We start from the raw sequence: 12,272 nt of genomic DNA on the forward strand, positions 1-12,272 counted from the left end.
TTTTCTCTATTCTTTGGCCCACAGGGTTACCCCTTTTTGTCCAGCGCACAGTGGCCCGAACCATTGTTTTACAAGAGATTATCGGCAAGGGCCGGTTTGGGGAAGTATGGCGTGGCCGCTGGAGGGGTGGTGATGTGGCTGTGAAAATCTTCTCTTCCCGTGAAGAGCGGTCGTGGTTCCGGGAGGCAGAGATCTACCAGACTGTCATGCTGCGCCATGAAAACATCCTTGGGTTTATTGCTGCTGACAATAAAGGTACATGTAGTCTCCCGTCGCTGCCACTCGGGGGGCGCTAGCGAGGCCTGCTGCTCTGCGGTACACAGAGGAAGTCCTAATAAGACCATAGTTCCAAAGCCACTTTAAATGTGGAGCCTTTTATACCAAGAGGTTCACACGGGAACCTGGGTTGTTGCTAAGAAGGCACCCCGATGCCCCCAGCCCCGCAGGCCCACCTTCCTCTTATCTGTACCCAGCGTGGCCTCCACTGGGCCTCCCATGTGCTTGTTTTGAAAACTGCTACAATAAGGAATTATGTTCTCACCTGCCTGGGCAGGAATGGTGTCAGAGACACATACACATTCTACAACACAACACAACACAACACAACACAAGCATTGTGCACACTGTTGTGGGGAAGCCACCACAAGCAGACACTGCCTTAGAGTCACCCAGCAGCTGTGAGACTAGTTTCGCCTGTTTTATACCTAAAGCCCTAAGTTACTGCTGCCAGTCCTCCCTCCTGCCTCTCCCCCCACCCCCATCTTTTCTTTCTGCTTTGTTATGGAGGGCATTATGAGGTAGAGTCTTCGCCATAGAGGACAGCCCAGCCTCAAATATGCAGTCTCCTGTCTCCGCCTTTTAGTCACACGGCAGGAGCAGGGGAGGAGTAGTGAGAGACCAGGCTATGCTGGGCTTTTGTGCATGCCCCCGCGCGCGCGTGTGCGTGTGTGTGCGCGTGCGGACGCATATGGAGACCAGCAGTCAATGTCTTTGTTCTCCTGTTTTTATTTTCTGCCCTATGTTTTGAAATAGAGTCTCTCACAGAACACAGAGCTCACTGAGTGGCTGGCCTAGCCACCAGTGGATCAATCCCTGTGATCCTCCTGCCTCTACTTCCAGTCCAATGCTGGTGTCACAAGAACATGTGTCACGCCTGATGTTTACGTGAGCACTGGGAGCCTAAACTCAGGCTTGCACAGCAAACGTGCAAGGACCATAGTTGGTGCTGAAGAACAAGTAGTAATTAGAGATGAGTATTAATTTAATATCACAGTATCTCTTGGTCACTGTGGGCCAGGTTTCTACCTACAGAGACCGACCCCAGGGAAAGAGGGGCAGGTACCTCTGGTACCCCGGAACAGAGATATTATGAGGGCCCTGGGTCATGTTTAGAAGTGTCTGGTGGTTGTGACAATACCTACAGGCTAGTGTTCACAGGTCCTATGAGGAGTGCCACCTGATCGCATTCCTCAGAGTGCTGCAGGGCACCCACAAGCTTTAAAGAGCCTTGGGTTTTAAAGCAGGGGAAGAAGACAGAGTCTCAGAGCTCTGAGGAGCTGCTGCTAGCCCAGATGTCTTAGAATGAGTAACAGCCTCCACCTGTCCTCTGGCGAGCCATGGCCTCAGAAAGGAGTTGCTGGTTAGAATATGGCTCCCGTTGGGGTCAGAGGCGCCAACGTTCAGACACTTCCAGCAGCCAGTCTCTATTGATTCTGGAAGCTTGTGTGAGTTGGGATCTGGCTTGTGGAACCTAAGTTAGGGCAGAAAAAGAGGGAGTCACCCCTTTTTTTCTTGCCTTGTTATCATGATATATCCAATGTGAGGCCCTGGGATTAGCATGAACCTAGAATTTGGGAGCTTTCGCCTGAGTCTCCAATCTTCCTAGCAACAGCAACAAGGACACCCCTCCCCCATCAGATACTGTCATTTTCTCCTCTCCCTGCCTGCCTTCCTGCCACCCCAAGTGAAAGAGAGACCAGCGTGTTTCCTGCCTCCATTGCTTTTCTGCAGGGCAAGATGGCTTCTGTGGGAATGCTCAAAAGTGGGCTGCACACGCATGGCAGGCAGAGCATTCTTGGCTCTGTAACGGGTGCACAAATGGGATCTTTCTGCTCTTGCCATGGCCCCTGGCCTGAGGATGGCCACCAACTGGAAGGAGACTTATCCAGTGAGACAGCTGCTGGGCAGGCTCTCCTCCTGGACGGTGGGTAGTGGGTGGAGCTCTTTGGGTCTCCTGTCAGAGCGGGAGCGGGAACGGGAACGGAGCTGAGCCAGTGCTTCCCTCAGTGCACATTCTTTCCCGGCTACCACACATCCCAGATTGGGCAGTTAAGCAGTGTGCTGTTGAGAATTGTCCCTGCTGACCGGTCTCCTGTTTGCTGCTGTGATGAAATACCACGACCAAGTCAGTGGCACTCACCTCTGATCCCAGCACTGGGGAGGCAGAGAGGCAGGCATAGAGCTCTGAGTTCAAGGCCAGCCTAGTCTACAGAGTGAGTTCCAGGACAGCCAGGGCTACACGGAGAAACCCTGTCTCAAAAACAAACAAACAAACAAACAAACAAACAAACAAACACAGGGCTGAAGAGATAACTCAGTGGTTAAGAACACTGTCTGTTCTTCCAGAGGTCCTGAGTTCAATTCCCAGCAACCACATGGTGGCTCACAACCATCTATAGTGAGATTTGGTGCCCTCTTCTGGCATGCAGGTGTACATGCAGATAGAGCACTTGTTCATAAAATAAGGAAAGAAAGATATCCTAAAAAACACAAAACAAAACAACAATACTAAAGATAATACCATATAACACTACTACTACTAATAAAGACACCAGGACCGAACCAGCTTCCCAAGTGGTTCGCATGGTCCAGGTGGTGAGGCAGAGGCAGAGCTGAGAGCTCATAGTTTGAACTACAAGCAGAAGGATGGCTTGTGGCTTTTGAAACCCCAAAGCCTGCCCCAGACATACTTTCTTTAGCAAGGCCCTACCTCCTAGGCTTCCCAAAGAGCCACCAACTGGGGGTCAAGTAGTCAAATGCCCAAGACTGTTATGGGGAAGAATTTTGTTCAAACCACCACACACAGAGATATGGGAGCAAGCCTAAGAGAGAAGTGAACCCTATCCTCCTTGGAGGTTGCTGTGGGGAAGCAGGGTCAAGGAGCAGCCAGAGGTATAGAGGCAGGAAGTGCACATTCAGGTCCTCCTGAACCTGGCACTGTGTGTGTCTTGTCCTCTTCTGTGTTGCATAGCGTTCCTTCTGTGTTCCTTGTCTTCGTTTCTGCAGACAATGGCACCTGGACCCAGCTGTGGCTTGTCTCTGACTATCACGAGCACGGCTCACTGTTCGATTATCTGAACCGCTACACAGTGACCATTGAGGGGATGATTAAACTGGCCCTGTCTGCAGCCAGTGGTTTGGCACACCTGCATATGGAGATTGTGGGCACTCAGGGTGAGTAGGAAGCCTGTCCATCCCCGTGTGGTCCTCCTCACTGAGGCAGCTGGGGACAAACTCTGGCAATGGTGGTTCCGCGTGAGGAACAAAGCTGCTAGCTGTATTGAGCAAGAACAGAATCTAAATGGGTTTCCTCATTGGCTAGCCCTCCCTAGGGCGAGCTATAAGATGCAGGCTCGGCTGCTGTTAATGCACGGCACAGACGTTTGCTAAGGAACAGCATGAACGAATGGAACTGAGAGAGACCAGCACGCCAGGGGCAAGCGTGTAACCGTCTCACGCTGAGGTCGGGCACGCCTTCCTTGCACAGCTTGTGGTGGCAAGGTGCAGCGCCCGCTTGTCCGCGTCCTGGATGAGGACCCAGGCTTTGCGCTCAGCTGTGCTGTTGCCTCCAGATCCCGGTGTGACCACTGGTGCTTGGTTGACCAGGGCAGCAGCTCTCACCAGCTGACTCCTGGGCTGATGGCGGCTCTGTGTGCTCATTGGTCACCTGGGCTCCTCCGGGGCTGGTGAATGGTGGAGAGATTTAATGTGAGTCAGTAAGTCAGTAACTATGTCATTGTGAGGCCTTAATTCTGGGAATAATTTTACCCTCTCCATGTCCCTGTGAGGTTCTGTTATTCTCACTCAGAGAGAAGTCTGAGCCTGAAGGACACAGGGCCAGGCTCAGCCCAGAGTCCTCTCAGAATCACGCACTTGCTGTGCACACACCTCCCTGAACATGCCCGGCTTGTCTCTGCCAGGGAAGCCTGGAATTGCTCATCGAGACTTGAAGTCAAAGAACATTCTGGTGAAGAAGAATGGCATGTGTGCCATTGCAGACCTGGGCCTAGCTGTCCGTCACGATGCTGTCACTGACACCATAGACATTGCTCCAAATCAGAGGGTGGGAACCAAACGGTAAGTCCTCGGCCCCAGCCCTCGCCTGCCACCTTGCCTGAATGTCCCATGCATACATCATATACACACACAGGAGGAGATAGCTCCTGGTCCTCGGATGGCAAATGTTGTTCTGTCCCTCACACTGGAACACTTCCCAGCCATATCTAGCAAGCACCTGGGCCAAGAGCATAGCTCCGTACAAGTATGGCCTTGGAGGAAGGCAGTGAAGAAAGAATTTGGAGTAGAAGACCTGGCTTGGTAGCACACACCTTTAGTCCCAGCACTCAGGAGGCAGAGGTAGGCAGATCTCCGTGAGTTTAAGGCCAGCCTGGTCTACAGAGCAAGTTCCAGGACAGCCCAGTCTACATAGCAAAACTCTTGTTCAAAAAAGGAAATAGATTTTGAAGCAGGGTTGGGAAGGGTAGATCCCAGACTCTGGAGGAGGCCAGGGAAATGCTGCAGGATGGTGGGTGTGAGGAGTGAGCTCAGAGAGTGAGGCAGAGCTAATATTGGCTGGGACTGGAATACCTGGAAGGGGTGTGGCCTGGAAGGGGTGTGGCCTGCTCTCCACTTCCTTTGAGAAGAGAAGAAAATGTATAGCTGACATCATGGGATGGAGGTGGGTGTAAGAGGGGGTCTATGTGAGCTAATTATGCTGCTGTTTTTGTCCTTCTGACCTGAGATTCATCTACCCAGGCTCCAGAGTGTAGGTGGGCATCTTACATCATAGAATTACACAGGGTCACTGCTCAGTCACTAAGTGTGACTTCAATCACTTCGAGATTTATTTTCACTTGTCTGAAGTCAGCTTAAGATTACAAAAGAAATTGAGTATGAAATTTAAGCTCTCCTCATCACTGTGTCCCCCTCAGTAAAGCGAAGGTTCCAGCAGTATCCCACTGTCGCCATCTGTGTGGCCCCACCACGGCAGCCTGTGCTGAGGAATCCAGACGGGCTCCAGAAAGAGTCGTCAGCGCTGAGCTGCCGTGTAGATTTGAATCCAGAAAGGCTGTGCAGTAGGAGATAAGGCTTCTGCTCCCCAAAGAGCTGCATTGGAACAGCCGTCTCACACACCCAGACCTCAGCACCAATTCTCTGATAAAGAGAACCGTCCTCATGTTCTGCATAACTCTTTCTTCCATTCCAGATACATGGCTCCTGAAGTACTTGACGAGACCATCAACATGAAGCACTTTGACTCCTTCAAGTGTGCCGATATCTACGCCCTCGGGCTTGTCTATTGGGAGATTGCTCGGAGGTGCAATTCTGGAGGTACTGTCTACCCCCGCTCTGCCCCCTCTCCACAGCCTGTGGGTGCTTGGGGCCAGAGTCCTGGAGGCAGCTGTGCTGAGGGGCCAGCTTTGTATGGCGTTGGTCTGCACAGGTCTGGGGATGAACTTGGGCTTTGTCCATGCCAGGCAAGACTGTCACGTGCCTGAGTCCTGGGACCACGCGCTGCTGAGCTGTGCTAGTCTTTGTGATGACCAGTCTGAGGGTCACTAGACTCTCTGTCTTCTGTCCTCTTTTTCTTCCACCCCTTCCTCCCTCTCTCCCCTCACACACTGTATTATTAACTTGTAGAGAAAGAGAATTCCCAGGATACACACAGGCCAAGGCCTTGTGATTCAGAGGCAGGTTGTTCTGATATGTTCTCACATGTTCTGACATGTTTTCGTGTGTTCTGATGTGTGTTCTCACATGTTCTGATGTGCTCCTAGCCACATCTCTGGGAGCTCTGCTGTTTTCTCCTTGTGCTAAGAGTGGAACTTTCTTGGTTGGCAAGAGTGCTTAGGACTTTCTTAAAATGTTGTTTCTTATAATTAAAAACCAGATCCTGACAGTTTCGGTCCGCAGAGTTTATTCATGCAAGAGCCTGGTGAGGGGGCAAAAGCAGGGTTAGCAGGAGACAATTGCATTGCTTTTTGGTTTGGTTTGGTTTGGTTTGGTTTGGTTTTTCAGTTTTTTGAGTCAGGGTTTCTTGGTATAGTGGCTGTGGCTGTCCTGGAACTTGCTCTGTGATCAAGCTGGCCTCTGCTCCCAAATCCGGCATTAAAGGTGTATGCCAGTACCACCCCGCTAGGTCAGTGTTTTATGATGACCTTCAAATATTCTCCCATGTGGTCATGACAGAGTGGTCCAGAGCTTGGCCTCCCCTGGGCCTTTCCTCTCTGATGAAAGGTTCCAGTTACTGGAAGGAGCTGAATGAAAAATAGCAGGTAGGTTTTTCCAGGGGACCCTTTCTTCTGTTCCTTGCCTTTTCTGCCATGATGTTAGACCCAGGTAATGGAGGAGATGCTTGTGTGTGACTAGGTCAAGATGACTGGAAATTCTGGAGCTGGGTGTAGCTCAGTGGTACTGCTGGACTGCATATAGTATGTATATGTTAATATATATAGTGTAAGCACCAGCATCCCTCCTACAGAGAAAATCGCCGCGGGTCTTTGTAAGGTGAGTTGTTTTTAATGTATATGTGAGCAGTGAGCTAATCTGGCGACTGCAGCTCCTGACCCTTCCTGGTCCCTGCTCACCACCAGAGCTTTTGCCAAGCTTCTCTTCAGTACAGAGCAGTTAGATGATGTACATCAGCCTCTATGCTACCCCAGCCCATGATACCTGCAGTTTAATGTATTGTTCTAGCTCTCTCTTCTCATGGTATCGCCTCAGGCCCTCTCTTTATGACCCCAGTCTGAATTTTTCTATGTTTGTCTGTCTCTATCTCTCTGTCATTGTCTGTCTTTGTCTCTGTGTCTCTGTCTCCCTCCCTCTCTCCCTCCTCCCCTGGTTGGTGGATGTCCCACCCTACTCTCTCTTCTGCCCAGGTATCAGGTGATCAGCATTTATTGACAAATTCTGAGCATTGTTTACACAAACGTGAGACAGATTCTAGATCTCAGCATTACAATGCCGTGTCCAGATTGAAACAAGATGTGATGGCGTAGAAACCAGCATTGGAGTAACAAACACAAGGAGAGCCTTACATACTGTACAATGACATCATGCCTGCAGACCTTTTTAAAAAGTGTGTGTTTGATGTATGTGCACATGTGTATACATGTGGAGGCCAAAGGCTCACCTCATGGTTTTGAGACAGGGCATCCCAGTTGACCCCTGAGTTAGACTGGATGGCCGAGGAGCTCCAGGGGTCCCACAGTGGGCTTGCAGATGTGTTCCCAGCTTCCGATGAATGCTGAGGCTCTGAACTCAGCCCCTTGCTTACACAAGGGCACTTCACCCCCTGAGCTGTCCCCTCAGCCCTGCCGTACAATGTGCAACACTTAAACTGTGAATAAGTGTGTGTCTTCTTCCTCGTGACATCCAGAAAAGTGGGGCTAAATGTGTAATGACTGTGGCATGGCTGTGGCATGGCTGTGGCGTGCCTTTGACATTGCTGTAGCATGGCTGTGGCATGGCTGTAGCATGACTATGGCATGGCTGTGGCGTGGCTGTGACATGACTGTGGCATGGCTGTGGCATGGCTGTAGTGGCATGGCTGTGACATGGCTGTGACATGGCTGTGGCATGGCTGTGGTGTGCCTTTGACATGGCTGTAGCATGGCTGTGGCATGGCTGTGACATGGCTGTGGCATGGCTGTAGCATGACTATGGCATGGCTGTGGCATGGCTGAGGCATGGCTGTGACGTGGCTGTGACATGACTGTGGCATGGCTATAGTGGCATGGCTGTGACATGGCTGTAGCGTGACTGTGGCATGACTGTGACATGGCTGTAGCGTGACTGTGGCATGACTGTGACATGGCTGTAACATGGCTGTAGCATGACTGTAGTGTGACTGTGGCCTGGCTGTGGCATGGCTGTGACATGGCTGTAACATGGCTGTAGCGTGACTGTGGCCTGGCTGTGGCATGGCTGTGACATGGCTGTAACATGACTGTGGCATGGCTGTGACATGGCTGTGGCATGGCTGTGACATGGCTGTGACATGGCTGTGGCATGGCTGTGACATGACTGTGGCATGGCTGTGGCATGACTGTGGCATGGCTGTGGCATGGCTGTGGCATGGCTGTGGCATGACTGTGGCATGGCTGTGGCATGGCTGTAGTGGCATTGCTGTGACATGGCTGTAGTGGCATGGCTGTGACATGGCTGTGGCATGGCTGTGGCATGGCTGTAGTGGCATGGCTGTGGCATGGCTGTAGTGGCATGGCTGTGGCATGGCTGTAGTGGCATGGCTGTGACATGGCTGTAACATGGCTGTAGCATGACTGTAGCGTGACTGTGGCCTGGCTGTGGCGTGGCTGTAGCGTGACTGTGGCATGACTGTGGCGTGGCTGTGACATGGCTGTGACATGGCTGTAGCGTGGCTGTGGCATGGCTGTGGCCTGGCTGTGGCGTGGCTGTGGCGTGACTGTGGCATGGCTGTGGCATGGCTGTGGCGTGGCTGTGACATGCACAGATCTGAGAGTCTAACAGGCCCAGGCATGAGCGTCAGCTCTCACCTGCCCTTTAGATAGCTATTGCCAAGCCAGATTCTCTGTTTGGAAATCTTACCTCATAGTGCTAGAGAGGTGGCTTAGTACTTCAGCATGGCGGTGGCCCTGCGGTGTGGTGGTGGCCCCATGCGGCGGTGGCCCCATGCGGTGTGGCGGTGGATCGAGGCTATTCTGTTAGGATGGGGGTACAAGTGAGAAAAGTACTGCTCCCACTTTGCCCCAGACTGACCTCAAGTCTTTCATCCTCCTGTCTCAGACTCCTAAGGCCTGGGTTAAGGAAGACCCATCAGGCTCAGCTCTAGATTTCTTTCTTTCTTTCTTTCTTTCTTTCTTTCTTTCTTTCTTTCTTTCTTTCTTTTTTTTTTTTTTGGAGCTGGGACCGAACCCAGGATCTTGCGCTTGCTAGGCAAGTGAGCTAAATCCCCAACCCCAGCTCTAGATTTCTTAACTTTTTATTATGAGTTACTTTATGTATAAATCTAAAGGAAACAATTTAAAAATACGACAGTTAGTTTTAAAAGGGAATCCTAGGATGCTGCAGCAAGAATATTGTAAGTAGGAGGCTCCAGGGAACTGAGCGAGACAGTCAGAAGGCAGAGGGGCTGCTGGGAGGAGCCGTGGTGCAGACCTGCAGTCCTAGTACCCAGGAGGCTGAGGCAGGAGGATTGAGAGCTTGAGGCCAACTTAGGTAGATATAACAAGACTCTATCTCAGAAACAAAAGGACACTGGGGTACTGCATAGGTCTGTAGTGGAGAGCTTGCCTAGAGCGAGCAGTGAGCAAGGCCTGGGTTGACCACTCAGCGAGTTCACATCAGAGTCCAGATGCCACCATCAGTGATGCATCCCCAGTCTCTTCAGGCTTAAGTTTCCCTGCATTTTTTTGTCTTCACTTTGCTTATATTGGAGTTTCCCAGACTACCTTCCACAGATTGCCCCTCTGGAGTCCCAGGCCTCCTGCTCCTGCTCCTGGGGCTCCTGTGAATTGGTAGTGTGATCTCCTGTGAATTGGTAGCCACGTCTGGGCTGGGGATTCTTATGTTGTTCCTTTGGTGCAAACATGTTCTGTGGCTTTAGTCTTTAGGGCTTCTAATACAAAGCGCAGAATGTCAGAGAATGTCGTCTCCCTTTGTGGTGTTGACAATCAGGGTGACCATTTACAAAGCCAGAATGACTAGAGGCTAAAATCCAACATGCCAGCCTTGATTCAAGGTCATTTACCTTCAGCAAGTTGACTGCTTTTTTCCTGAAGGAAGACCTTACCACAGGATATGTTGGTCTGTACCCACCTCAGAGACCATGGGTTCAAGGCCAGCTCAAACTGCATAGTGAGACCCTGCCTCAAGCTAGTAAAGAAGGGCTTTGCCTTCCTATCTGTTTGCTTGCCACAGTGCATGCTTGAAGAAGGAAATGCAGGAGCCACCCCACCCCCACTCAGGTAGCCGCTCACTCTCAGCACCCAGCAGAGGGGTGGGGCTCCTCCTAACGTTGTTGTGAACCATGAGTTCCTGCTCAGCTCTTCGAGGTGATGCATGCTTGAGGCAAGAGGACCCGAGTTCAGGTCTGGCCCGGTCTACTTTGGGAGTTCCAGGACAGTCAGGATTATATAGAGAGATCCTGTCTCAAAATAAAACAATAAAAGAAAAGTAGAAAAAGTGTTCCTTTCAGATTTCTTAGTCTTATTTCGATTTTATCAGCTTTGGGCAGTTGAAAAATGCTCAAGTGACCCTAAGAGCTGGATAGTTTGTAAGCTTTTTTTTTTAATGAATAAAGACTTTGGGGCTATATTTTCAAGTTTTGTTGGGGTTACGAGATCCTCTTGAACCCACCCTCCTGCCCCAACCTCCCATACACCAGAACCAGATGCCCAGACTGCGGTGTTTGGCTGGGCTCCTGTGCATTCCTTACACCGTCCATACCTGGAATCAGCCGCCTTCTCCAAAGGAACCAGGTTTATGGGGTTGGGGATTTAGCTCAGTGGTAGAGCGCCTGCCTAGCAAGCGCAAGGCCCTGGGTTCAGTTCTCAGCTCTGGAAAAAAAAGAAAAAAAGAAAAAAAAAAAAAGGAACCAGGTTTATTTTAGTGAGAAATGGTTACACAGATGAAAGCGTAGCTGTCCTTTCCTCCTTCTGTCGCTGACAGGTTGTTTTCTCCTCTCCTAGGAGTCCATGAAGAGTATCAACTGCCATATTATGATTTAGTGCCCTCTGACCCTTCCATTGAGGAAATGCGAAAGGTCGTCTGTGACCAGAAGCTACGGCCCAATGTCCCCAACTGGTGGCAGAGTTATGAGGTAGGAGCTTGCTTGGCGTTTGTGGCTTATTCATCTGCCGATTGTCTCTGCTAAGAAACATATTTTTAAAATGGGCCAACTCCCAGGTTTGACTTTTGAATATACCCTTTATCTGTAAATCCAAAATGTAAAGCTTTTTATCATTAATGTAGTGCTACAGCTAGAAAACTCCACGCCTGGCCTCACGCTGTAGGTGGGTCACACGCAGCAGGCACGTTGAAAATAGTAAACACGATCACTTTCAGACTGCAAGTGGAAGGAAGGTAGGAAGCGAGCGAGTGCTCCAGGCAGGCGGGCGTGGTCCTGGTCCCTGCTCTGTAGATGGGTATGCGGCATTCCAGGCCCTGAGGACCAGGGTCACAGCATCTCCTGTCCCGGCATCATTCCAGGACAGGCATCATTCCAGGACAACCGAGGCCTCTGACTGTAGTCACTTTTCTGGCCACCGTGCAGATTAACCCTTTGGAGGTAATAGCCCAGACAAAAGGGCGCTCCCTGCCATGGGGAGAAATCAAGGCAGGACAGACAAGAGTAAGCAGAAATGGGGGCTGGGGATTTAGCTCAGTGGTAGAGCGCTTACCTAGGAAGCGCAAGGCCCTGGGTTCGGTTCCCAGCTCCGAAAAAAAAGAACCAAAAAAAAAAAAAAAAAAAGAGTAAGCAGAAATGGGGGAGCCTGTCAGTGGCCGTGGCCTTGGGCAAGCCTGGCGGCATCTTCGGGGCAGCTATAACAGGCCTGTCAGACTAGAAAGGTGGCCCCGAGGACACCAGCGAGGAAGACGGCGCACAGACTGGGTGCCCCAGAAAGAGGCAGGCCTGAGACAGAGGCCTTTGTAGAAACTACAGATCTGAGGCAGGATGGAGGGGTGTGAGACGGAGGGAAGGGGGATGAGTTGGGGGGGCAGTGTGGGAAGGGGGAAAAGTGTGGAGGGGTTGGAGGTAGGAAGGAGAACTAGAATTCCAGTCATCCAGCACATGGGGTAGCGAGGTACTTGAAAGGAGAAGAGTGTTAGGACAGCCCTAACTGACATGGGGCACTAGAGTCCTACAGAGTTCAAGGAAACCAGGTCTTGCCAGCAGGGGGCAGGAGACCTTTCTCTCAGAACATTGTTTAATTTCTGCAGCTTCATTGTAACAGACTTTACATCTAGATTAGGCTGTGGGAACAGCACATCCTTGTTTACACATTGCCTTA

At 51.0% G+C, this 12,272-nt stretch overlaps 1 protein-coding gene across 4 annotated transcripts in view; it reads left to right on the top strand.

Annotated features, from left to right (window-relative positions):
- Acvr1b (activin A receptor type 1B) overlaps positions 1-12,272 on the top strand; it is a 43,701-nt gene that overhangs the window by 27,087 nt on the left and 4,342 nt on the right. For all 4 annotated transcript variants that reach the window (XR_015623857.1, XR_015623856.1, XM_087556023.1 and 1 more), the window contains 5 exon segments: positions 25-255; positions 3,286-3,453; positions 4,200-4,356; positions 5,486-5,610; positions 10,950-11,080. Coding sequence is in view for 2 of the 4 variants with exons in the window: in XM_087556023.1 (XP_087412149.1) it covers positions 25-255; positions 3,286-3,453; positions 4,200-4,356; positions 5,486-5,610; positions 10,950-11,080 (812 nt within the window). In the remaining 2 variants the exon portion in view is untranslated.

Source organism: Rattus norvegicus, chromosome 7 (assembly GCF_021556685.1).
Source record: "Rattus norvegicus strain SHRSP/BbbUtx chromosome 7, alternate assembly SHRSP_T2T, whole genome shotgun sequence".
Lineage (NCBI taxonomy): Eukaryota > Metazoa > Chordata > Mammalia > Rodentia > Muridae > Rattus > Rattus norvegicus.